Source organism: Alosa pseudoharengus, unplaced genomic scaffold (assembly GCF_046254945.1).
Source record: "Alosa pseudoharengus isolate Yale_2024_CS ecotype anadromous, Long Island Sound unplaced genomic scaffold, YU_APseudo_1.1 YU_APseudo_1.1_scf_3, whole genome shotgun sequence".
In the NCBI taxonomy this organism is placed as follows: domain Eukaryota; kingdom Metazoa; phylum Chordata; class Actinopteri; order Clupeiformes; family Clupeidae; genus Alosa; species Alosa pseudoharengus.
The window spans coordinates 42137929-42164666 of record NW_027468718.1 but is presented as its reverse complement, the minus strand read 5'-3'; the positions used below and the strand labels follow the sequence as shown (position 1 = coordinate 42164666).

Below are 26738 nucleotides of genomic sequence, written 5' to 3'. Positions count from 1 at the left end.
GGATTTTTTCATGTTCTATGTTCCATGTTCCATTAATACATTATCATCAGCACATGCTATTTCACATTAATAGAACGCTGGCATACAGGGCAGGAGAGGAAACACTAGACTGCTCTTAGACATTCGCTGAAAATATCAAAATGTAGGCTACGCTCTACCCAGTGCAACATCTCTCTCCCCAGCTGTGTTTAAAGCCTTATCAAAAACGCTGGGTTAAACATGATTCATAGGCACTGACGCGGGGATTTGCCATCTTGCAGGTAGGTTGCGGCAATGCCAGAGGATCACGACAAACAAGCAAAAAAAAGAAGAAAAAAAAACAAAAAGAAAATTTTTTTGCTGAGGTGTTGCACTGATTTCTCATGCCTGGCAATGCACCACTACGCTATTTGTATTCACTGAGTCAGAAAGATCCAATGTGATTGGTTTGGATGAACAAACGCTGCAGCCAGGGTTTTGCACTCTCTCTACAGTAGAACTCAAATGAAGTGCAAATACAAATTTACTTCAATTAACTTTGATTATATATTTTAAGTAACTATGCCATGTAAGTTAGAAAATATATTTATTTAATAGTCATAAAAGTACACAGTGCTACTCTTACTCTGTAATTGCACGGTAATATACATACATAATCGCAACATTGCTCACATTCAATGAGATACAAATTGTTACACCAGTAATGAACAGACTACTCAAACAACATGGAGACACAAAGTGGTTGGGTTCCAATACATTAAAATTGTGCATGAGATAATGTTTCGATAAAGGCCAAGCATCATGATGATACTTCTTATAACTGCCCTGGAGTAACCAATTCAAACACACATACCATTACAAAAGCAAGCATGGGTTGAATAAAATAAGTGTGGTATAGTTCCGTTGCAGCGGTCATACCAGGCAAATAGTATATGGTGTGGTATTTGGCTCATGATTTAGCTTTAGAACAAACAATACACAGAAGCATTTCTTGTCATCACTGTCTGTATACGTTACATCAACATTTTGCTGAGGCATTCCAGGTCATCTGAAGTTTGAGGACTGGGGACAGCAGGTACAGTAGTTGGTGTAGTTGTCTGAAGCATTACTCTTTCAAACTTGGGACACCTACAGTAGATAGACATACGTAGATATCCGTGCTCAAGAATGTAATATATTTACACAAAATATTTGCCCAAATGATGTTGGAAAAAAAGGTATTTACATAGTTTCTTTCAATTTGAGAGGTTGTCCTTTTGACATCTGTACAAAAATGTAATTCGTCCAAGCCATAATAAAAATATTAAAACAAATAGAATACACATGCCATAATAGATATGGGACATAAATAACAAATTGCAAAACACTATAAGATGCACTTGTAACATTAACTGATGTGTTAGAATGGCAACATATATTGTGTACTTTTATCATGTAAGGCAATGTGACAAATTTCAGTTGCCAGAACAAGTGTTCCTTCACTAGAAATACTGGAACTGGAATCAAGGCAATGTGTTGTAGGAAGAAAGCTATTCATTTAGATCACTGTAAACTGGTGTGACTGTACCTATTTAAGTGTAAAATGAAACACCCACCCAGTAATTTAAATATGAGTGAATAAGGGGCTCATTATGCTAAGCTAAATCTGGTGCATGGTGTAAAATTATGGCAGCGCAATTCATCGCATATTATGTCACAACAAAAACTGTATATGCATATGCTTGTATACAAGAAATTGTATAAAACTGTATAAATTGTATAAATACCATAACCCGTAAAAAGAATTTCTTGTCATAGGCAGTATTCTTTTGATTTTTTTGAAAACTGAATGTGGCTGCAGTCTCTTTTCGTAAACAATTTCTTCTTATATTACACAAAATGCTTATGAGCGTTCAAAAGATAAATGTTGATTTCAGATAAGAATATCTAGAATCTTTCTACTACTCTACGCTGTCTAAAAATAATACAGTCCTATCTTGTACAATGTCAAAACGTCATGCTTAATGTAGAGTAAGTGATCAATCACAATGGCAACTATTTTGTGAGAAACATGAGTTTGCTGTCAGCACTGTCATCTGTCATCTCGACATGTGCATTATCACCTGTTTTGTTGTGACAAACAAATAAGAAGAGTGTGTGTTTTTGTACAAAACATGTTAAAAGAGTATGTTTTGTCACTCACATACACACATACATACACACATACATACATACATACATACATACATACATACATACATACATGCATACATACCACAAACTGTACAGTGCTTCCATCCTTTCAGCATACAGTACATACATACATACAATATTTCATGCTTTTTTGTGTTATGAAAACAGCCCAGAAATAAAGACAAAAATATAATGTGTAAGGACCACTTGGAATAACCAGAATATTTGGGCCAGCGTGTTCTCAGTCAGAAAAAAGCAGCTTTCAAATATTTTACACCTCTGTGACCAGGCCAAGTATGGATGGTAGCATATGGAGCCCCAGGGGAAAGCAAGTGCCTAGTTCATTTCACAGAAAAAAGTGAGTGAAGTAATATCTTATACAGTGTGATCATTTTAACCCACTCCCATGAAATAAAACCCACACACCGGTCACTGATGTCCATTGCCGTCCTTCCACAGTGCACGTACAGCAAATAATGCCATGAAGAGAGTCATTCAGTCCAAAAACAGGTAAGACAGGTAGTGTGGCAGAGCTTAAGCGAAAGGGTTCTCCGTTTTAAAAATGGTTGTCTCTATGTCATTGCAGCCTTTGCCATTTAAATGTTCCGAGTGGCTGTCCAGGCTGTAGCAGCCCTGCACTTCTGTGATGGACGAGGCCGTGTAGGAGGCGGACCGCATCGCGTCCGAGTGGGTCAGCGTGCTGCCAAACTGGATGCGGTACTGGTTCCAATGTCTTCTCAAAACGGCCTGGACCTGCAAAGAAGCACAACAGGTTTCACCATGGTCCTTTTTGTATTTTTTTATTTATTTTTTATTCACCTGTGGGGAATGACATCTATTGTCCCTGATCATACTAACACAGAAGAGAGAATAAAGACACTGGTAGCCATGCACACAGGGAGATAAAACAATTGACACTCACAATTTGCAATAATGAGTTTTTCACACATTCACACGTCTCATAAGCATTACCATGCAGCCACTCCCCGACAGCTAACCCCCCATTATGTGATTATAGTATTAATCTATGACCTGCTGCTCTGATGTCCAAGACAAATAAAGCAAGGCCCTATTACTGCTAACAAGGTTTGTGGCATATTTAAACAAATAAAGAGGAAAATCTTGTTTAGTCTTGAGCCTGACAGTGGTGTTTGTGTCTTTGTATGTGCATGAGAGAGAGGAAGAGATAAACAGCATGGGACGGTCAGGGAGAGACTAGAGAGCGAGAATGAGAGAGAGAGAGAGAAATGGAAAAAAGAGAAAGAGTGAGGATGCGTGCAAGTGTCTTAATGGCTGTGAGTCTAAGAAGAACCCAGAAGACCACAGACTCCCTTGCCATGTTTTGTAGAACTCTGGAGTTTGACCAGGTTAACCATGACAGGTTAACCATGAGAGAGGGGGGGGGGGGGGCATCCTAGTCTATTCTTACTGCCACATTTGGTGAAAAAGACAGAGAAATCTTTAGAAGTCTTTAAGCAGATCTTACCTCCCCATTGAAAAAGCAGAAGATGGTGGCCACCAACAGCCCCTGAAAAATAAAATATCATCAGACATCTGTAACTAATCCAAGAACTTAATCTTCATCAGTAAACATTTTGCTCAAGTCAACAGGAACACCCAGCGGAAACGGCATGTTTCATAATGTGTTTGGACATCAGGTGACTTGCTGTGCTTTCTCTGTAAACAAGGCCACACAACCAACTGTTTTTTTTTTGTTTGTTTGTTTTTGCAGTGACTTATGAGGCGGTCAAACTGTGATGACACCACATATCTTGGCTAACTATTCCAACCCTAATCATCACAGAATTATGTAATGGTGAACCAACTTCTCCAGAGCCTTCATCTACTGTATAACTCAGAGAAAATAAAATGTATTTCTTATGTAAGGGGCAATCTGCCTTTAGTTGAACCCCCACAGGCATGCACACACTCATTTATTTATTAATTTACATATTCATTCATTCACTCCAAAAATCAGAATGAGTACAATTAATAAATGACGTGGGCAGCCAGTACATCTCCAAGTACTAGCCTTAAGGCTGGTGGCATGACAAACATATGTTGAATAAAGCATGTGGCAGTTGGCAGGAGTATCGTGGATCCTGTGGTATGCATATACTCCTGAACCCACGCCACATCTTCACACGTACAGCAGTGACATGGCATGACAGCCGACAAATAAGAGCTGCCAATCAGGCCCCAGCGTGCTTAGAGAAGTGACACCTGCTCTTCCCTGTGATCAAACAACGTGTCTGCCCCTGTTGCAGCCCATTTTTTAGAGGATCTCGCTTCTCCAATCTGTGCTACACATCTCACTTCCCTGTGGGCTTATCACCCATAACAGATTATTTCTCTCCTTATCTGGAAGTAATACACAAGAGGATGAGATTACGACAATATCTTACTGACCCTAAACATGGAGTATAATCACTTACAGCTAAGTTCAAGTGGCCCACAGGTGCCAAACACCACATTAGAGATGCTAACAAATGCTAGTCTGTGGTTAAACTAATACATAACAAATGAACAAACAAACAAACCATGTCGGCTCCTGACAAAACAACAATTTGTGAGATGAAACAATTTATGTACCTTGCAGTGATTATGTAGGGAAAATGGGAGACTCTATAGGGGGAAACAGCTTTGACTTTTGTCCCAAGGATTTATGAAACAAACACAATAAACAGACTTGCCAGGTAGGGCTGCCAAACACTGGCCCAGACATTACATGGTTCAAAAACCCAGGAAAAGACCATGGTGAACTTAAAGCAGCTACACCCCAAAGGAACTACATTGAATGGGCTCCAGTTATTTCTGCAGCTGTGCACTGAGTTATAACTCAGCCCCTAATGAGTTTTGAAGCCAGCTATAGTGCACCAACCCTCAGCTCTGTCACGAACCCCCACTGCTCCTTAGCTCCTGGACAGTCCAGCCTTACCTGATAGTTCATCAGGATGTGCATGACGTAGTCATAGATCTCGGAAGAAACGCGGCCCTGGGGCTTGTAGGGCAGCAGGACGTACTGAATGCCCAGCAGGGGCACCAAGATGAGAGTGGCCCGCACCGCCTTCATGTACAGACTAGACTCGGCCTGGTGAGTGACCTTCAGCTTGGTGATGAGGACACGCACAATATTCAGCAAGAAGAATAAGTTCACCTGGAACAGGGAAAGAAACCCAATTAGCTCCTATATGACTGAAGGGTTCCCCTGAAGTGGCCTACATTGTAAACTGGTGGGGATTGGGGATAGTGGAGAGATATTTTTCAACTGTGCACTTCTGTTTTGCAGGAATCGATATATGACACTAATGTAGCTATTCTCTGTCAGCTTTCCCCCGCAGGACTATAAATGCTAACTGGGTCAAAAGCAGACACTGAGAAATATTCACTTTATCATTTTGTTGATCTTTTTTTTTTCATAAGGAGAGAATAAATCCCCTGGATGGGAGCACTAATTGAGCAAGCAAGGAGATAAAAATATTTCAGTGAGCAACTTTACCATGATAGTCTGAGTCAGTCATAACCTACACACTGAAACTTTCCTCATTAGGCTATGAAAAATGAATGAATGAAAAAATACAGTTGGCTTACCAATAAGGCTGCACAAATGGGACCGTGAATAATATATAGTAGTGATGTATTCGAGCTGATCCAGCAGCTGTGAATGTGGGGAGGAGAACAGAAAAAAATGTTTTGCTCTTAATCCCAAAATGCAGTAAGATCTATTGCAGACAATAAAAATTAGCTTCAGGCCGATGGGATCTATGTAAGCTGCTTATAGGAGTCAGATTAAAGGAAAAATTGGATTTGCTATAAATATTTAAAGGCTTCGAGGACTCTCTAAGAAGAAGAATGGCTAATGGGAGATTATGCTGAAATGATACAGAGCGCAAATAAGCAACTGTTGCTGGATGTTTGCTTATTGAGAAAGACTAATATAATTAGGCAGCAGTTATTGGACACAATCCTGGTAAAATGGTATGCTAACTGCTCATGATAGCTGCTAACACATCCCCTGGCTGGGTTTACATTTAGCAACTTCTCGACCAAGCTCCTTAGTTAAAGCACATAGAGAATTCTAGTCTCTCCGAGTTTAAAATTATAATATGGTATATTGTATATATATTATCCAGTAAGCCATCCAGTAAGATACATTTCCTTGATTGTCATGCATTTGTTTTAGTTAGCATTCAGAGGGAGATGGGTGAGACTGATAACGCATTCAGTTGTTTTGCATGAATGAAAACGCCAGGGAACGGTGCCACAAAGAACAGCTGGATGGCAGGGAAATGTCTTGATTATGGGATCAGTCACAAGTTTAAAACATTCAGCATAAAATGAAAAGACATGCTGTGTGCTTTTTGTGTACTGGCCAACTGCTATGTGTGTTCTGCACTTTCCAGCTTAGATATAGCCCTGCCCCTATGTAGTTTTGTCAGAGCCTTATTAGGTCACAGTATAGTATATATACTCTTTTGATCCCGTGAGGGAAATTTGGTCTCTGCATTTATCCCAATCCGTGAATTAGTGAAACACACACAGCACACAGTGAACACACAGTGAGGTGAAGCACACACTAATCCCGTAGCTGCCTGCTACAGCGGCGCTCGGGGAGCAATGAGGGGTTAGGTGCCTTGCTCAAGGGCACTTCAGCCGTTCCTACTGGTCAGTGTTCGAACCGGCAACCCTCCGGTTACAAGTCCGAAGCGCTCACCAGTAGAGCACAGCTGCCCCCAAGGTCACTGCTCTACTGTACACATTCATTCAGCTCAGCCCCACAGATTGAACTCACTTACTTGTCATTGTAGTAGTAGCTACGCGCTATGGCATGTATAGTAGCTGGTATTAGAGGGAAACCTAGAATAGACAAAAAGGAAACACAACACTTTAAGTGGGTATATAGAACTTTCTGCATTCTAATGCTCGGAGGGTGAGACCATTAGTTATACTTACCCCAGCCAAGCAAATAGTACCACATTAAATGCTGCTTCTCTGCAAACACTGCCACCACAATGAGAGTGTGCAAATAGATTCCCTCACACAGCATCCAGAAGTAATTACACCCAAACAGGTACAGGTGGATGAACTGAGACACTTTGCAGCTGGCCTGAGATGGAAAATGTGAGGAATAAAATGTGAATCAGCAGACATTAAAGGAGTTAAAGGTATGCTTTATCTCATTCAATAGTATTATTTGTCTCCACTTACTGGATTTCTCTGGACTAACTCTTGATTGTTTACCACAGCGGTGAACCAAATGATAGTGACAACCGAGTTTAAGACAAAGGAGAAAAACAGGTTTTTGTGCAGGGTTATCCTCTGGCAACTTAAACTCCTGAAATGAAAACATAAAGACAAAATCACTCTACAATGCTCATTGTCATGGAACATTTACAATAATGCATTTTGTGATATAACATGCATATTAATGTGTAATTATACGATTAATGTTTCACTTACTTGAAGTGGAAAAATATTCCTAATGAAATGAACAACGCTGTTAGAGAAAGGCCATGTCCAATTAAGGCTAAGTACAATAAGTTCTGTGCCGTCTGAAATAAACGATAGAGATAAAACCAATTAAAACCAACCGGGTCTTCCACAGCTGACAGAATCTCATATGGTGCAAACACAGAGGAGCACAAATGAGGAATTAATTGCATGGTTGCCAGACGTACTATTCTTCCTTCCTTTGTGTGCTCATTGCATCTGGTGTAGTTGGACCAGGTCCTGTTGCTGTCGGGGTGCAGAAACCAGTTTCCATTCTCATTGCAGATCTTACTGACCATTTCTGTTTCCCCAAACAAGACAGATGTAAACAACATATTTTCACCACATTCTTCATATACCAGTGCTCTTCCAAAAAGGGCATCATTGGGTTTTCACTTTGTAGAAATCACTTAAAGACCTCATAAAGCTGCTCCTTTAAAAGGATGTTTAAAGGATGTTTATCTTTTCATCTGGTCACAACACTCGGTTTTAGAATGCTATTATGTGGTATTAATCATACCGCTTCTATCTGAACTTGCGCTTGAGTGAAATAAACACAGTAAACATACAATCTGGGAATGGCCAGAATCGCAGACCCTAAAAAAAGACAAATAAAGAGCAGTCATGTCTGTTCAGCTTCCTGTGCCGTGTCTTCCCTGCCCTTCCAGCTGGGTCAGCTTGGGTGAGCTCTGCGTGTCTGGGTGAATCAGAGCGCTCTTTTTCAATCTCACCAGATGGGTCGAAGTCAGTGAAGTAGTCTGGGCAGTGCTGCTCGGAGGTGACGCCCGCCTCGGTGTCGTCCCAACACAGCCAGCCATCCCACGTCTTGTTGCACACGGGCCCAGCTGCCCAGCCAAGCGAGAGCAGACCAAAAAAAAAGAAGAAAGGAAAAAAAACTTGTTTTCAATAGAAACTTCCCTTGTTTCTATTGAACAATGTGTTGGAAGTGGGGGTATTTAAGGGAGAGGGCTCAAACTAGGAAAGAGCAGTCAGGGGAGACTGCTTTCACACATATCTGTAATGCAGTGTGATCATTATTTCACCTTCAGAGAGGAGAGACTATGTCTTTGACACAGGGCGCAAACTTTAACATCCTGTGTCAACTCAATAATCCCAAATGGGTCTACAGATTTACCGGACCGCTTTAATAATAATAATAATAATAATAATAATAATAGTAATAATAATAATAATAATAATAATAATAATAATAATAAGCTTTATTTGTATAGCACCTTTCATACACAGAATACAGCTCAAAGTGCTTTACATTTGGAGCATGTAACACAATAATAAAGAGGAGTCAGTCATTATCAGTCATTCCTCTTTGTTACTGTGGCCGTTTATGATCCAATCAGCGACATATCAGAAAGATAGATAAGAACATGTAGCAATAGAGAAGAATCAGCCATTCCTCTTTGTTGCTTTGGCCGTTTATGATTCAATCAGCAACATATCAGAAATACTAGTATATATAGGCTTTGCTAGCAAATGCTTAGGCCCCGTAGAGGCCCAGTTTAGGATTGGTTGGCAAATAACAGCTCGTTTGACAATCTTTAGATGCACCTACACAGCACATTCTTGTGTGAGTCCTGAGCTCATATAACTAATTCAGTTAATTTTTCCAACCCTCTTTTGCTGATGTTTTAAAAATAATGTTGTAGTGTCCTCACATATCATATGGCTTATTCTGACCTCCTGCACCCTCTTGTCTCTTACATTTAGCTTACTGCCAGCCTACAGTGAGGGGACATTTCACAACGACCTGCCTGTGTGCAATTTGTTTATTTTTACAGGCTTGCAAAAACAAATCCCCAAATGTTTCCCATCTTAATGAGATGATTGCTGAATGTCCAAAGTCTTCCTCTGGTTTCCAAGTCGTTCCCAAAGGATCTCAAATCTGCCTGAGATCAGTTCTGAAATAGAGTACTTTAAGTAAAACTCTACTTCATTAGACAGAGAGAACCAGCAAACTAAACTAAAAAAGGTATCATCCAAAGACAGTATAAAAACGACTGATGAGAGAGGTCTTTTCATGTTTTCTCAGGTCTTGAGCATTGTAGTAGCCAAACAAATAAACAAGAGTAGGCCTACAAACAATTGGTGTGTATGCTGTCTTATGGGAACAATAAAATGTTGGCTGAAGATAATGATTGCTGTACCTTTCTTCTGGCTTGTGTCTTTCAAGATTCTCTGGTAGCACTCGAACTGTGCTGTCACTATCTTATTTCTGGTGACGCCAATCTCAGTGTACACATGGTGAGTCTGCTGCTGGTGGCTTCCATTGGTCTCAGGGCTAGCTTTAACAAACAGCTGGTGAATACACACAAATCAATCAACTGTACCAAAAGCAAAAAGTAACCTTTTGAGTTAAGAGCCATATCAAATAATGATATAAATATGTTGTTGCAGGCAGCTCACTGCGCCGGGATTAGTGTGTGCTTTACCTCACTGTGTGCTGAGTGTAGGGGTGTAACGGTTCATGTATTCGTATTGAACCGAAACGGTACGGGCGTCACGGTTCGGTGCATGAATTTACACGGAGAATACACGGTATAAAAATACATAAAACTCGTGTGCGGATTAATTAATGTCATGCGCAATTACTGTTAAGTAGCGAGAGTTACGGGAGTTCTTTAGCGACACCTAACGCTAATCTGTAGCCTCGCCTTAGCTCTGAAGCTCTGATTGGCGCCTATGTTTTTTTTTGTCAGGTCGTCGGTCGAGTCCGTCAGTCATTATCAGCACTAAGGTTAGACCTACAAGAGTTAGAGGATCCGCTGGTCTCTTTAAGATCGCAAGTTTGAGAACTTCAGTTACAGTAACGTTAGTACAGGCGAAAGAGTGGTGGATAAGATGAAATTGTGTGTCGGCGTTGTTCAGCATTGGGTATGTGAGTGGAAAAAATGCTACACATATTCGAAGCCATCACCCAGATGATGTAGGCTACCAATCACTGAAACGAGGGGAAAGAAACTTCCCGTGCGCTTCAGCAGCCTTTGGATACACATACAAATAGGCCAAAACCTATGGCTTAAATTAAATGATTTCGTAATGACAGAAAGCTATGTAAATCGCGTGGTAATTACCTTTATGTTGGGGTAACTCGTAACTTCTCACATGAGGAGCTGGTAGTGTAAGTGCAGACAGTAAAATAAAGTGACAACGCTAACCAGGCTAATAAACAAACCATGCTACGGTGAGTTAACGTCAAAGGGCAAAGTCACGTGACTTCTAGTTGTAGTCTGTTTATGAAATGAACAATTTCGTTTTTTAAAAAAAAGGCAAAATAGTGTGATATTTTCACAGTTAGTAGGCTAGATTATTACTTTACACACAATGAAAAATATTGAGGCAAATTGTAGACCCTTCCATATACAACTAAACACAGATGTTGAAGGTCTTGCTTAAGTGGATTTTTAAAAATCATTTTCTATGTAATTTGCACTTTCAGAAATAAGAGATGCTGTAGGCCTATTTTCAGTTTTATAGCTGATTGTCTTATTTTGTTTACAAGTTACAGATTGAGTCTGGGCACTTATTGTACTGTTTAGCCTACATCTTACACACTTCAGGCTGTTGCAGATAGCAGGGAAGAGACTGTATGACACTAGGTGGTACAGCCTGAGACATGTACAAAAAAAAATGCTTTCTGCATTTTTGTTTTGCTTTTCCCTCCATTGTACCGAACTCGTACCGAACCGTGATGTCCGAACCGAGGTATGAACCGAACCGTGACTTCTGTGTACCGTTACACCCCTAGCTGAGTGTGTTTCACTAATTCACTGGGATAAATGCAGAGACCAAATTTCCCTCATGGGATCAAAAGAGTATATATACTATATATAATGAAGTATGTACAGTATGGTACTGTCATGAATGAGGCAACTTTCTGACGAATAGTTTGACTTTAATCAAACTATAGTAGACGCAAAACACTCAGAAAGACGTAGAGTAACAATAAACTGTCTTAACAATTTTAGTAATCTTAGGAAAATCTGAATAAAAAACATGACTGTACATTTAGCTTCTGTGAATTGTGTGAAATATACCATTTCACAAGAATGAGCAGAGAGCAGCTGTTTAGCGTTAAGCTGGGAGTTGTTTGTGACATGTTGAAACCCTTTAACCTTCCTCATCTATGGTGCTTCCTGGAAGGAGGGGACAAACTGGACAAACAGCGCGTTCTTTTCCTCATTCAAATGAAGGCCGCTATTAAATCGACTACTATATACACTTGTGTATTTCCATCATTAACAAAACAACAAAGTTAAACCTAATACTGGCTTAAACTCACACAGAATATCTATAAACATGGTATAAAATGTGGTTCATAAGACACTAAATTCTGAACACAAAAAACAGCCTCTTTCCTACAGACGGTCTGTCTCCGTTTCCAGTCTCTCTCCATTCCATTTAGGAACATGCATCATCCAAAGCTACACAGCAAATTACCTCGGTGACTGAGCTGAGTAATAGGAGAGAGATCATCCAGGAGTACTGCATCTTCTTCTTCGGCATTCCCACTGATCCTTTATTGACCTATAAAGGAAGAGAGCTCGATAAAACACCATTCCACACTCGGAGAGTTCTGCTCCCTCATTAAGAGTGGCCGACAGTGCCGCGCTAAAAGAAGCACGCTCGCCTTCCACCCAATTTTCTCCTGTCTAGTAACACAGTGCATGCTCTTCTCATGGGGCAGGAAAAAAACACGATTCTATCTCCCCTAGTCACCTTGGCTCGCACTGCATCAGGGGCCGCACAGCTGAAGGTAGGGTGAGCTGCACCGAAGGACACTATGCACTCGGTGGCCGATGCACTCTAATGTGAAAGCTGCTGCTCCAAAAACGCCCTGGAGAAAACTGCACAGCCAAGTCCAGTGGACACGCACTGAAAATATGCTTTGATAGAATACTCTCCACTCTCCACAACCTCCCAAAACACTACACACAAAACACTACCTTTTTATATCTCAGACAGATCTTATGTAATCAGCATGAAATCTGTTTGAATGTTAAGTGCAGGTTTTTGGAACACACTGGGCAAAAAGGTCCATGTGGGAGAGATGGTGTCAGTGGACAAAGTGATGACAGAGAGGGTTTTGAAACCTCCTGCAGTGACCATTTGGCAAACTCAGAGTAATATTAAATTACATAGTGCATACTCAATGAAATGCTTCGGAGGAACATAATCGCTTTCCACCTTAGAGCTCAGCAAGACTCCTGCGCTTTAACAGCAGGCTAAATACGTTTGAACAAAGGACATACAAATTCTAAGCCTCCATATCATTTTGAATCTCTTGAAGTTGTCAAGACTCTTTAAAACAATCAGTCTATCAGTCTCAGGACTGAAACAGTGCCGCCACCCCACTGCTCTTGTCCTCTCCAGGGGACTTGGAGAAGGGTTGTGGGGGCGTAACATCAGAGTGGGGAAAACCTGGGGGGTATGGCCAACAGCCAGATCAGACTGAGATTACAACTCACATCCCTCAGTTCACTTCTGAGAACAACTGGAACCGAGGCAGTAAAATATTATGGCAATGCTAATTGGAAACAGATGATGAGATGTTAACTGTGCTGTCACGTGTTTTCTATATGCTTTTTTTACTGATATACACAAAGTGGCAATGCAATGAAATGGGGCTTGTGGCTGATGACCTCATTATAAGGTAAAATATGCATTCCAACTGATTTATAGAGTAGGGCACATACACTCTTTGTGTGATCCATGACCTTTAGTAAACCCCATTTATGATTTCACATGAAGCACTCAGAAGCATCTAAATACTGCATGGTACATAACAGTCAGATAGCACATTCATGTGACTATTAAATCCCCATTAAAATGATCCTTGTTTTAATGAATCCTGTCTATGAGAGGCAACACTGCCCCATGCTGTGAGTACACCGCAATAAATCTGTCTTTGCAACCCCCCGGGACAGTCATAGTTATAATTACGGAGAGCATGGCAGCTTTAAACTCATTCTGCTAACAAAATGTTTGCCACTTTAATTAGCAGAAGTAGCACTTAACACAAAACCTCAAAGGGAACCACTATAAGTGCCAGATTATGACAGCTCTAGCATTACCCAGTGAACCCAGGCTTTACAAGGCAAATGCACTAAGCACTTGAGGAACGTTAATGTTTAATAAGGATCTTCAAGATTTTCTATTGACATTATTATTTTAAGTTTATCATAACAATATCAACACAATTTCATATTGATATTATTGTATTAAGTTTATTAAAACATTTTACTATTTTAAATTACACAATGCAGACATAATAAATTGATTACATTTAATTAGCTCATGTCTGGTGGAAGGCTTTAGCTGCTTTTGTCTACTGCGACAAACATACACAACTCCTATACAATAGATTAAATATCCTTATTCATCCAACGTAACATCAATTTCATATAAAATAGCTGAGATACACAGCTGCTGCTTCTTCCATTCTGCCACTACACTCTCTTTCTTGAATCTGAACACACTCATGCTGGAGATTTCTGTGTGCTGCCTAAATGGAGTCGGCTCTGCCTGTGTGACTTCTCCCTCCACTAGGCCCATTATCTCTAGGCAAAGTTGCATGTTGTCAACATCCTCCCCTTCCCTCAGCCACAGGATGTTTGTGCCCCATCCTTTGCAAGTTCCTCTGCGGCATTTTGAGATATGGAGATATGAGACTGTTTTCCTATTCTGGGATGGGTTTTTTAGCTGCAGCGTGCTCCACAGCCGTTTTGCAATTTCATGTCCTGTGATTGTGCTTATGGACTTATCACATCAGCCAGACTGTTGACACTTGCGAACGGCAGATACAATATTTACAGAACTGTGACTGGCATTACGAGTAACTAATTCTAATAGTGACTCTGTGTGGACCCGATAAGAAGTGTGTGTACCCTTAAGAACAAAAACAAACCATTTGCCGATATGTTTAGTGATGTTTACAGTAGTTTGATGTCTTCTGTTGGAAATACTCAGCTTTAATCACAATGAGTTTTTGTTATGTTTGTGTCTTTCAAAATAAGTTTGTTCCTTCAGATGGGTGATTCAATGAACAAATGAGTTTCAACAGAAGTTGTAGATCTAATAGGTGTTTACAATACGATGGTCATGGGGGACATTTGAATGCTGTGTTTAAACATTAATCAACTGACAGATGTAACCTCGCTGTTTAGAGGCTACATGTAGTCAGCCATCTTTGTTTCTGTGGTTTAAATCCAAAGATTCAATCAAAGCACAATGAATACAACTGCCCTCCTGACTCAAAAACACTTTTTAATTTAATAATGAATAATTTACCACAGATAACTAAAAAAAAGAAATATAAGCACCAAAAATACAAATATTTATCAACACATATAGTCAAGCAAGAATAAATATAGCTTAGAAATGCTCAGGTGTCACAGACAGGCCACCTAAACAATACACAGCCATGCTGCAGGTGCTTGCATTTGAGGAACAGCGTCATTTTAAACGGGCACTTTGTGGAACAGCCCTCTGCAATCCAGGCCATGCTACAGGCCTCCAGATGCAAATGGATGCAATCAGCCCCTTTTATGGATTTAATTAGATGATGTCAGCTCGCTGCCGGCTAAAGTTAATGTTACCTTTTTTATTTGATTATGGGCCTACTAGTTAAAAGCATCAGGAAAAAGGCTTTGTATGACTCCGATCTTGTCGCTGTTGGGGACTGGCAACACTGTGGATTAGCCTGGCACGAACCTCAGTCTGCCTCCAGGCACCACCAGATGTCAAAGTCTACGAGGAAGGGCAACAGTGCAGCCAGCCAGCCAGTCAGCTGAGTTGTTTCATTCTTTTTTTTATTGCAGAGATTCTTCCTCATCAGAAGACAGATGAAAGACTAGCTCTTTGTTAGACTGTTTTTTTTCTGCCAATGCGTTCAAATGCACTGGCATTTGTGAGATTGTGGGCAGCATAACAGCCCGTGTGTGGGGGAGTACAAAGATGGCACAGCTCTAAACATAAGCTCATAAACACGATTTCCACCAGCAAACGCCAATGAGTAACCCAGATGCCAAGCTTTTCGTCCTCCACCCCTTTGCATGCTCACTGCTCCAGTGCCAGCCCTCGCCAGTCTTTTACACATGTTCAGGAATACCTGTCATTGTTCCGAGAAGCAGGGAGAGACAAAAGCAAACCCATTAGTCCATACAGTGTTTGCGTGTGGAGCCGCTCTTCAGTGGGTTCCCAGGACAGAGGAGGATATGGCAGTAATTGCCCTTTTAATGTGCTGTGGTAGAGACTGCTGTCAAGGGCTATTAAATTGTTTCATGAAGGCAACATTGGTAGGCTTTCTATGTATGGTTAAGACACCAGGGCAAACACGTGACATCAATAACCCCCCAATTCATTATTTTTATCCTTTTGTCCATGTTGGGGCAGCCGTGGCCCACTGGTTAGCACTCCGGACCTGTAACCGGAGGGTTGCCGGTTCGAGCCCCGACCAGTGGGAATGACTGACGTGCCTATGAGCAAGGCACCTAACCCCTCACTGCTCCCCGAGCGCCGCTGTTGTAGCAGGCAGCTCACTGCGCCTGGATTAGTGTGTGCTTCACCTCACTGTGTGTTCACTGTGTGCTGAGTGTGTTTCACTAATTCACGGATTGGGATAAATGCAGAGACCAAATTTCCCCTCACAGGGTATTCACACATCATTCTGCTGTGAGACAATCGTATCACATCCACTCCATTCTGAGGTTAGAACCAACCTGAACATTAGATTTCCGTTGTGGTCATTACAATGAGAGTGCAAATTGGCCGTGAACACATTTTATGGCGCTTCATGGTCTGTGTAATTAGAGCTTCTCATAACCTTTGCAGCAGTGAGGTTTCTCACAGTGACCTCAATTTACCTCCAAATCTGAGACCTTTCTTGTTTGAATCTCAATCTCAATGTTTGCTGTACACACACACACACACAAACACAGACCTACATAACAAGGATAGCTTAGCCAAAACTGTCCAGAGTTACAAAAAAAACAAATATAGCTGCTTAAAATTTTAACCGCAAAGCCTTGGTCTTCCTTCAAGACTAGTACAGCCTGTTGGACAACTATATAATTTTCTCCATTCTACCCCTGTGTTGGTAACAGCTGCAACACTACTCCCCTCTCCCCTCTGAGAGAATGTTCCCTCCATGCAGAAATAAGTCAAAAACTGTGGACATTGACACCCAGATCATCATGCTGCTAACACGCTCTCCAAGAATGGCAGTAATATGAGACGTCCTCGCCGGGGCTATTCTGGAGGTGAAAAACAAACACAGAGAGGCAAAAATAAAACGAACACGAGTTCAACCAATATAGCATGTGTACAATTAATAACCGTGCCCGTCTATATTAAGGTCCTGGTTGTAATTTGGGTTATAAGTGTCCTCCATTTCAGTGCAGTTGAAATAACTTGGCCTGGCCTCCATGAAGCCTGTCGGTAGCTCTTCTACACAGAACATATTAATCTGAATATCTCAGGCACATGCAAAGCCAGTAGATTGTGTTTCTGTTACTGATGCGCAGGTCCATGTTTGACTTTAATATCTTCACCAACTGCTTCACAATAACAATAACTTTATTTCATTTCTGGATCGCAATAATTCAGTAAGACCCAGGACATCCAGTCTTGCTTTAATATCTGACTGTGTTTTTTTGCTTATGACCACTGTCATCTCGTACACTGTCCGTTTGCAGTTTCCCTACTGCTCTTCCTTGGCCTATGACAGCGACCAGCCAACTGATTACAATCTCTTAAACAGGGCTATCATAAGTTTAATTTCAAATCACAAAACAGGTCCCAGGAGCAACGGCAAATTGTTTATTACATTTGGGTCTGCGTCTCCATCTCTGTACAGACAGACACAACACCAAATAAGTGCGTGGGGTCTCCTTATGAGGTTCTCATGGCCTCGTCAAGCACAAACAAACAGTGAAGGGCAGTGACGGCGAGTTCCGTGCGGGTACTTTTAACCCCATGAGTCTCAAGAGTTCAGCATGTACTGCTAAATTTAACTTTGCAAGTCCCTTACTTGGGAGATGGATAGAGTGACAAACACTCACAAATGTGTTCTCTGTAGTTAATAAAAGGATCGGATTGTTGAATAAAAACAGAAATACCCAGAAGGGGGTATGGGGGTGGGGTATGTGGGATGGTGTTTGTGTGTGTGTGTGTGTGTGGGGGGTCATTCACAAGAACAGATTTCCCAACAAATTTTTGCCAATATTCAATCAGTCAGCGCTCCATCTGACTGCAGCCATGGGAGGCCAGAGAGAGAGAAGAGAAAAAAAGAGAGGGAGCAAGGGAGAGAGACGGCGAGATGGGAAGAGAGATTGCAAAAGAGAGAGAGAGAGCAAGATGGTGAGAGAGAGGGAGAGAGAGAGAGCGAGATGGGAAGAGAGAGAGCGAGAGAGAGAGAGAGAGAGAGATGGTGAGAGAGAGGGAGAGAGAGAGAGAGAGATGGAGAGAGAGAGGGAGTGCGGATGTTCGTGTCATTCGCCAGAGCCCTGGAGCCCCTCCAGTGACAAAAATAACCCCGGGAGCCGGATCAAATTCACGCCTGTTTTTAGACAGACAAGGAATTGCCCCCTGAGCACAAGAGAAAAACCCTGAACTTGAACCGACGGGGGCCGCTCACTTCACAGACCCCAAACAGCCTTGGACGGCTCTCAGCCCACCTGACAGTGCTGAGTGAATATGCGCCACACAACAAACAATGCTGCACAAACAAGGACGCCGCTCGGCCTTTGCATGATGGGACGCAAATGAGAGAAACGTGTCGGCTTTCTCACGTGTCGGCTTTCTCACATCAGCGAGCATACAGTGAGAGGGCAAGAGGTGCCCAGTCCAGTGCACAGTGAAGCTTTCTTGAGATCTGTGCACACACTGGTGGGCTACATGTCCCGCATGCGACTACTAATGCAATAATTATCTTCTTTCATGCATGAGGAATCTGCTTCTCTCTCTCTCTGTCTCATTTAAAGAATGTCTGTTGAAATGGAGGAGCAGCGAGATTTCCTCTGCATGCATACCCAAGTGGACTTGGAGGGCTTGCTATCCCAGGACCCAATCCTCTTTCCAGGACATGAGAAGAAGTCTCCTCCCAGTATATAAATCAGACCAGCCTGTGCCACCCCCTGCACACAACCCCCCCCCCCCCCCCCACACACACACACACTCCCCCCCCCCCCACACACACACACACACACATACACTCCTCCTCCAACCCCCAACAGTTTGTTTAGCACACATCTCCTCTGGAGCACCCCCTTGAAAATCTGCTAAAGTCTTTCTGGTGCCCTAACCAACCAGCCAACCCACACAGCGTGGGGTCTGGTGATTTCATCTGTCAGAAAAGGGGAAAAAACAACTCTCTCTTGTGCTGTCATCAACTGTGTGATGATGTTACGCAATGTGAATAAACAAAATAGTCAGTTCTCTCGGGGGAGCCTGCCAACATGTACAGTAATTTGAAAGATCATAAAACATGTCAGAGAGATTTGCATTCCCAAAATTATCGGCAGGAAATTTTCAATTAGGTCTCCTAACCCCCCCATCCCTAAACCCGGCCGCAGCCCTTAGGAACTGAATCAAGGGGCTTGCTTACAAAGCACTGGGAGTACAGCATGTTTCTGTTAGTTGATGTAACCCGATAGCCAGGCCGGTGGTGAGCGATGCACCCTTGTTGTTTGGATAAGGGGCTTAATTATGCGCAGAATGCACTCAAACACACAGGAGAACTAATGAAAGCGAGTGAGAGAGAGAGAGAGAGAGAGAGAGAGAGAGAGAGAGAGAGAGAGGGGGGGGGGAGGAAATTAGATGGTGTTATTAGACTGGGACATGGCTAGTGACTGAGGAGGACAGCGTGTGAGCTCTGATGAATAGAGAACAAGTGCACCTTTCCACGTTCACATTATGAGGATGAGCTTCAATCCTCTGCTCTGCATATAATTAGGCCACCGATTTCATCTGCAAATACACAAGTACATGCATAAAGCTTGTTGACCATTCTCAAAGTTGTTTGTGTTTGTTTGTAGGTATGTATGTGTGTGTCTGTGTGTTGTGTGTGTGTCTGTGTGCCTGAACTGCAGGTGATCGCTCATCATCTAAATTACATTTACCCCTGTCAACCTCATTAGTAGATACTTAACTATGGCACATCAATCAATCATTATGACAGTTAGCTTAAATTAATAAATTCTGACATCTTATTAGGTTGATCCTAACAATGAAGTACACACATCACTGTGAGGGATGCAAGCCACAAGGTCACATTATGTAAGTTAGAGGACACAAGGACACTTTTTTATAGTGCATGAATAAAAAAAAACATGATCTTATCCAGTGTAGGAACGTTTCACAAGAAAAGATTATTAGTATATCCACTAGATGCACAATGCATTATACCCTGAAATTAAAAATACTACCATTCCCCATTATTAGTGTCAGTACCTTAAGAATGACATTTTAATGTGTCTTAATAATAGCCAGATTTGTTATCAAATCAATTTGTTATCAAAAATTACACTGTCACTGTGATGATCTGTTCACAGTGGGTCACAACCACACACACACACACACACACACAATCCATCCAAAGTTGTCATTTGTGAGACACACAGTCCACATATTATAATTTCAAAATGGTCCATTCCGGTCCATCTTAGTTTAAACAATATTGGGTACCATGGTGATAAAAAGGGCCCTGACAGCAATGCAATGAAACCTCTTTGTTTTCCTGACATTCAAAGCTCTTCAAATCACATGGCCACATACAGTAGAGTAACAGTGTCACTTGTGCTCTCTGCAGATGCAGATGGTACTTCACCATAGGTTAATTAACTGAGCCAATAGAGTCTTCGGCCAATCCCACTCCAAAAACGAGCGGTGAATTTTATGTTTAACATTAAACACGAAGTAGGCTATGGAGTGCCAAAGAGTTGGGTATTCAATATATGAAATATATATATATATATTCATTACAATACACAAGGCAGATCTTCCAAAGAAACCGTCAACGTCAAGTCCGTCAAGAGGTAGACTATAGTGAAACCTATCAGCTCCATCTCAACGAACACAAATATGAATGGAGAGATGCCATGTCATGTTTTGCATAAACAAATCCTTTCTTTCTCTTTACACAAGCATTGATAGAAAATAAAACAATGTGCTTATTTTTATATTATTTAACACCTTTCCGAAATGAACACACGTTGACATCAATGCGTCTCATCACAGCATTTAAGTACACGCACGCGCGCGCGCACACACACACACACATCGTGACATTCGTCCGGTTTGTCCATGTAGCGTAATGCGACTAAGCTTAGACGTCAATGCTAAATTCGCTCATCTGACTGTCAAAATGTTCACTAACTGATCCGGCGTATGCAGTTTCATACCATTTTTTTTCAGCGAACCTCTGATTACAGATTGTGAGTATATCCGCCTTATTGCAGTACGTGACCTGAGTTACTGACTCTTTGGTTCAAAGGTGTCCCCCTAACACTGTAAACCTATAAAACCCCATGTATTACTCATTTATTATTACTCATTTAAACTCATTGATTAGCCTACCTTTGAGAATAAATCTCTTAAAGCATCTGTCAAGGCATTTGAATGTGTAAACTTTACCTAATAAATGAATAGGCTACAGGAAAAGTGAAGGACAGCTTTAACATATTCGTATTCTCTTATTTAAAGCAGTCTAATATTTCTACTAGTACTACATAGTAGTTATATAGTACTACATAGTAGTAATAGTACTACAACAATTCTTACTGGTATGGCGTGAAATATCTTATGGACCACAGTATAGGGAGTCCCCATGAAACGAGCCTCCTCTAAGAGACTAGCCTACCCTCAATGCCAATGCGTTTTAAGCAAAGCAACATCAACTACATTAATGTTGGTTCTTACCTGCAAGTTAAATCCAAAACAGAGAAGAAGTTGGCTATCCGTTTATATACGGTTCGGTCTTTTTCCCTCTTATGAAATACAATTGGTCACTTTCCTCAAAAGGCGCTGGTAACGTCAAACCCCTATTGCAATGTCCCTCATCCGGAGAGAGATGTGGGAACAGTGCGAAGCGAAGCCTGCTCTCAGGTTGTAAGAGACCCGCTACAGTGGCTTCCTGTTACATCACCGATTATCCCCGCCTCAAAGCAATGTCCACATTCTAATTATCCACTTTCCTAGAAAATAAGTTTTCACTTTCTTAAATGGTCAATGCCATATATTTAAGCAAGTTAGATAGGAATTTGACTTCCACATTTAACATTTTCACTTTTGCCTTAAGGCTGATTATCGCCTATGGAAATGCACCTGACCAGTTTTAAATGACTTAATGCATAATTATTTATTTTACACATTATGTTATTCAAAAAAGTCAGTCATGGTCAATGTAACATCAACATAATAACATAATAAAAGTAGTAGCTTACCAAAATTATATGAAACAAGCAAGTGATTAAACGATGCCACACTGCCATCTTGCGTTGCATTCGTAGTATTATTTAAGAACTGCAAAGGTAGATTGTTGCTCTAGCTCAGTTCTCAACTTTTTTTCAGTGATGTACCCCCTGTGAAATATTTTTCCAGCAAGTACCCCCTAACCAGTGCAAAGCATTTTTAGTTGAGAAAAAAAGACTTAAAACAGGGCACTGTCCATCGTGTTTTCACAAGAATTACCGCTATGCTTCAACCATCGTTTCAGTTTTGACAGTGATTGACAGGTGATGGCGGGTGGCATGTGACAGGTTGGGTAGAACCATCCTGGTATGGGGGGGGACTCTGGGTTTTTAGGATAATGAAATTGAATAGCCTACTGAAATATAAAATTAATTTTATGAACTTATATTTTCCTGAAATATTCATTAAATATTTTAAATATTCTACTTTTTAAATATATGTATATTTTAAAATCTCACGTACCCCCTGGAGTGGCTTCACTTACCCCCACGCGTACGCGTACCACTGCTCTATCTTACTGATGAGATTTATATAGGTAGGCAGACATTAGAACAAATGTCTTAAGCACTCATTAGATGTTATGATAACCATGTATTTATTTCTCAAACGTATTTATTTCTCATTCTCTTTATTAGTATACAATCAGAAGATACAGTTAAATATTGGCAAATGCTTGGACTATGATCAGGGTAACCAGTGTAGAGAAGTCTGTTGAAAAAAACCTAGACTACCAGACCTACTAGACTCTTTGCATTATTTCATGGAAATAATGGTACTTATTGGTACTAAAATCAAATCTTGTGATTTTCTTTAAACTTAAATTGGTTGAAAAAACAAATGTAAAAAACAAAGGTAATTATTTTCCTCAAATATTTTGGGTTCACCCAACTTGTCCGGGTTTACAGTGTGACACAGCAAAAACAACAAATCCAATAGCGTCCAATAGTCCAAAAGACTGGAGCCAAAACCAGTAGTGCACATTTATTTTTGTGTTGTTTTGCTTCCTCACCACTCTCATCCTGGGGGTCGTTTCTAGAAAGCATCGTTTGCTAACTTGCGTCGCAACCTTGGTAGTTCGCTCCATCGTTCTTGGATTTGGTGTTTCTAGAAAGGGTAGTTCGAACTCTCAATCGCAAACAAGGACGCAAAGTTTGGTTGTTTGAACTACTGCAGTCACACTTGTGTCGTTCCTTGGTAGTTCCTGTTGGTGTCCGGAGCGCCTAACCAAAAAGCACAACCGCCTAACCAAAAATTGCGAAGTGGATGTTTATCTCGTGATTCAATGATTGATCTATCCTGTAGCTTAATTTTGATTAAGACACTGACTCCCTTGCTTTTAGTATTATAATCTTCCCAGACCCTTATAACAGTAGTGATAACTGGTGTAGTGGCTAAAGCAGATGGCTTATTATCCCAACGTTGTAGGTTCGATTTTCTTATGATGTGAGATTGTCCTCTTGCTTCTCTACCTGCAGGTGAACTAGTGTGACACGTAGATTAAATTGTTTTTGACTGAGGTCTTGTACCTATGGTCTCTCGATGTAGAGTAACTATATACATAAATATGTATGGTCAAATCCTATTGTTGTGTCTCGTAGGCCTACTCTTACTCAGAGATGAAAGGAAGAGACAGGATGCGAACTCCGGCCGAGCACGCAGTGCACCAACGCGCTGCCGTTAAGCCACGAGACAATTGATAACCTATGGGATACCCAGATATTTGTCCAGGCTATATATTTTTTTTTCCAACACATAGATATTTAACACAAATAATGACTCATATTGGTCTGATTAAGTTTACTGTTTTATACCTCTTCTACAGTTCCAAACAACATAACACTTACGTGGTAGTGAGTAGAGGGTCCCTAAAGCCAAACCGAAGTATCCCGAGGTCTTTATGTGGTCGGATAGAGAGTCCAGAATGAATTTCATCAAGCCAGTACCTTTCCGGAAAGATGGCAACATTTCCGGAAAGGTACTGGCTTGATGAAATTCATTCTGGACTCTCTATCCGACCACATAAAGACTTCGGGATACTTCGGTTTGGCTTTAGGGACCCTCTACTCACTACCACGTGTTATGTTGTTTGGAACTGTAGAAGAGGTATAAAAATAGTGTTTTGTAGCGGCAAAATTGATATGCCCTGCTCACTTCCAGGCTACGAGTTTTGACTGAAAACGGTACAATCGAACTTTCTCAAAACACATCCGAATGACATGATTTTGATGTCAACTCAACGTATGTACCCCCAGTCATCCGTAAATCGATCTAAAGTGCATTTTAGTCTGGATAATTCATTTAAGAAAGCTGACTTGAGTCACAGGATTCTCATGGACTAACATTGGTCGTTTCTAGAAAAGTTAGCAACGACGTTGCTCAACCACCATGGTACGACGCAACTTGCGACCAAACAACGACCTGTTTCCAGAAAGCATCGTACCTGTGTCGCAATTCGCTACCTCCGACGTTCGAACACTGTAGTTCCAACAACGTTGTTGATGATGCAGCGTCATCTGCAAAAACCTAAACCTATTGCAAGTATATAAAACATTTTACTGAAGCCGACCAATATGTGTCATTATTTGTGTTAAATATCTATGTTGGAAAAAATATATAGCCTGGACGAATGTCTGGGTATCGCATGTTTTTAATTGTCTTGTGGTTTAAAGGTAGCACGTCAGTGCACTACGCGTTCGGCCGGAGTTCGCATCCTATCTCTTCTTTTCACCTCTGAGTAAGAGTAGCCTAGGCCTACGAGACACAACAATATGTTTTGACCTTACATATTTATGTAGTTACTCTACATCGAGAGACCATAGGTACAAGGCATCAGTCAAAAACAATCTACGTGTCACACTAGTTCACCTGCAGGTAGCGAGAAGCAAATCTCACATCATAAGAAACACTGGGATAACAAGTCACCTGCTTTAGCCACTTCACCATTTATCACTGTGCTGATTTTAAGAGTCTGTGAAGATTATCATACTAGCTTATCAAAAAGCAAAGCAATACTCGAATTAACATAAATAGCAAGAATGAGCCAAGTAGGGGAATCAGTTTCTTAATCAAAATAAAGCTACAGGATAGATCAATCATTGAGTCACGAGATAAACATCCACTTCGTAATTTTTGGTTAGGCGGTTGTGATTTTTGGTTAGGCGCTCCGGACACCAACAGGAACTGCCAAAGAACGACACAAGTGCGACTGCCTGAGGCAGTAGTTCAAACCATACCCAGATAGCAAAGGGGCGTTGAATCCACGTTTGTTTGAAGCGGCGGAGGTTGATTGAACGTGGATTCAACGCCCCTGTGCTATCAGGGTAGACAAACGACCAAACTTTGCGTCCTTGTTTGCGATTGAGTTCGAACTACCCTTTCTAGAAATACCAAATCCAAGAACGATGAAGCAAACTACCAAGGTTGCGACGCAAGTTAGCAAACTACGCTTTCTAGAAACGACTCCAGGGGCCTGTACTACGAAGGGAGCTTAACCTACCCAGATGTAACCCAGGGTTACTTTGTTAAACCAGGGTTGACAAATCCTGGTTATTTTAAGTGGTGTTAATCGGTACTACGACGCTGATTATGAAGTTGATTTGTTGAGCCGGGGTTAACCTGTGCGCGTTCACATAAAAGGGGCGGGTTGCAGCGCAAGTCACCACTTTCAATGATGACGCGATCACCTTATTTTACGGATGAGGACTGCACAATTATTATGACAAGTTATGAGGAATTAGGGTGACCACCCGTCCCGCGTAGCGCGTGCGCGCACAGCGTTTGAAGCCCAATTCATGCGTCCCGCAAATTGAGACTGTGTCACGCATAATCAATGCTTGCTCAAAAAAAAGTTAATGCTCTATATCCTGCAGCCGGTTGCACCAGTTGAACGTAAGTTCCATCTTAGCTTAGTTCTAACGTAAACTACGTTGAAGTTTACGAGCTACTAAAATGTATCGGTTTGCACCCAACTGAATAGTTTCAACGTAACACCAGAGAATCGGTAGACGGGCTCTGGTAACACAAGTTATGACTTAAATTACACCCCCCTCTCCCTAGGTGTAAGGTCCGTCCTAGGTGAATTGTTAACATGGGTTTCTCATTTAAATTGTGGGGATGTTAAATTTAACAAAGTATAAGTCGAGAAGAGTTACATACGCGACCGATTACACACATTTAATTTAGCTAGGTTACTTGAGCAGTGCTTGAAAGTCGTTTGTATACACTGGAAATCATATGGACCTAGCAGTAGCCTACAAATAGGCTACCAAACATCTACCTATTATTACCACACAAAGCACATTTCATTGCTGTGGATTGATCTGTTATCAGAGATTTCATTAGCCATAGGCCTACTTGAAAGAGTGTTAACGTTACCGTTACCTTCACTAGTTAACGTTATCCACTGCGGTAGCCTACGTTAGGCCAAGTGGTGGCTGAAATATTCCCAAAGCACATATAGCCTACAATAAAATAAAGTCTGTTATTTACAAATACAGTGTTATTTTATTCCATACAACAAAGTAAGTTGCTCACATTCTTCAGTTTCCTATTTACGTTTCACATACAACCAATTGTACATACTATGTAGTTAATATATGCTTGCAGGTGTGTGG

The 26738-nt window shown here is 41.2% G+C and overlaps 1 protein-coding gene across 1 annotated transcript; it reads right to left on the bottom strand.

Moving 5' to 3' along the window:
* Positions 1-548: 548 nt before the first annotated feature.
* Positions 549-21724, bottom strand: calcrla (calcitonin receptor-like a). Its single transcript, XM_076264321.1, has 13 exons — positions 21574-21724; positions 12097-12183; positions 9804-9954; positions 8373-8486; positions 7830-7942; positions 7612-7703; positions 7360-7486; positions 7105-7258; positions 6948-7008; positions 5743-5809; positions 5090-5308; positions 3638-3679; positions 549-2904 (listed from the first exon to the last, which is right to left on the bottom strand). Exons 2-13 carry the CDS (start codon positions 12160-12162, stop codon positions 2686-2688), a joined length of 1425 nt encoding a protein of 474 aa, XP_076120436.1. The 5' UTR covers positions 12163-12183; positions 21574-21724; the 3' UTR covers positions 549-2685.
* Positions 21725-26738: the final 5014 nt, after the last annotated feature.

Bases quoted from the DNA above. Each gene is read 5' to 3' on its own strand.
- calcrla (XM_076264321.1), bottom strand. From the start codon at position 12,162: ATGCCGAAGAAGAAGATGCAGTACTCCTGGATGATCTCTCTCCTATTA. The intron at 9,955-12,096 runs GTAATTTGCTGT...TGTATTCACCAG, and splicing joins TACTCAGCTCAGTCACCGAG to CTGTTTGTTAAAGCTAGCCC. The intron at 7,487-7,611 runs GTAAGTGAAACA...TTTTCATTTCAG, and splicing joins GGAATATTTTTCCACTTCAA to GAGTTTAAGTTGCCAGAGGA.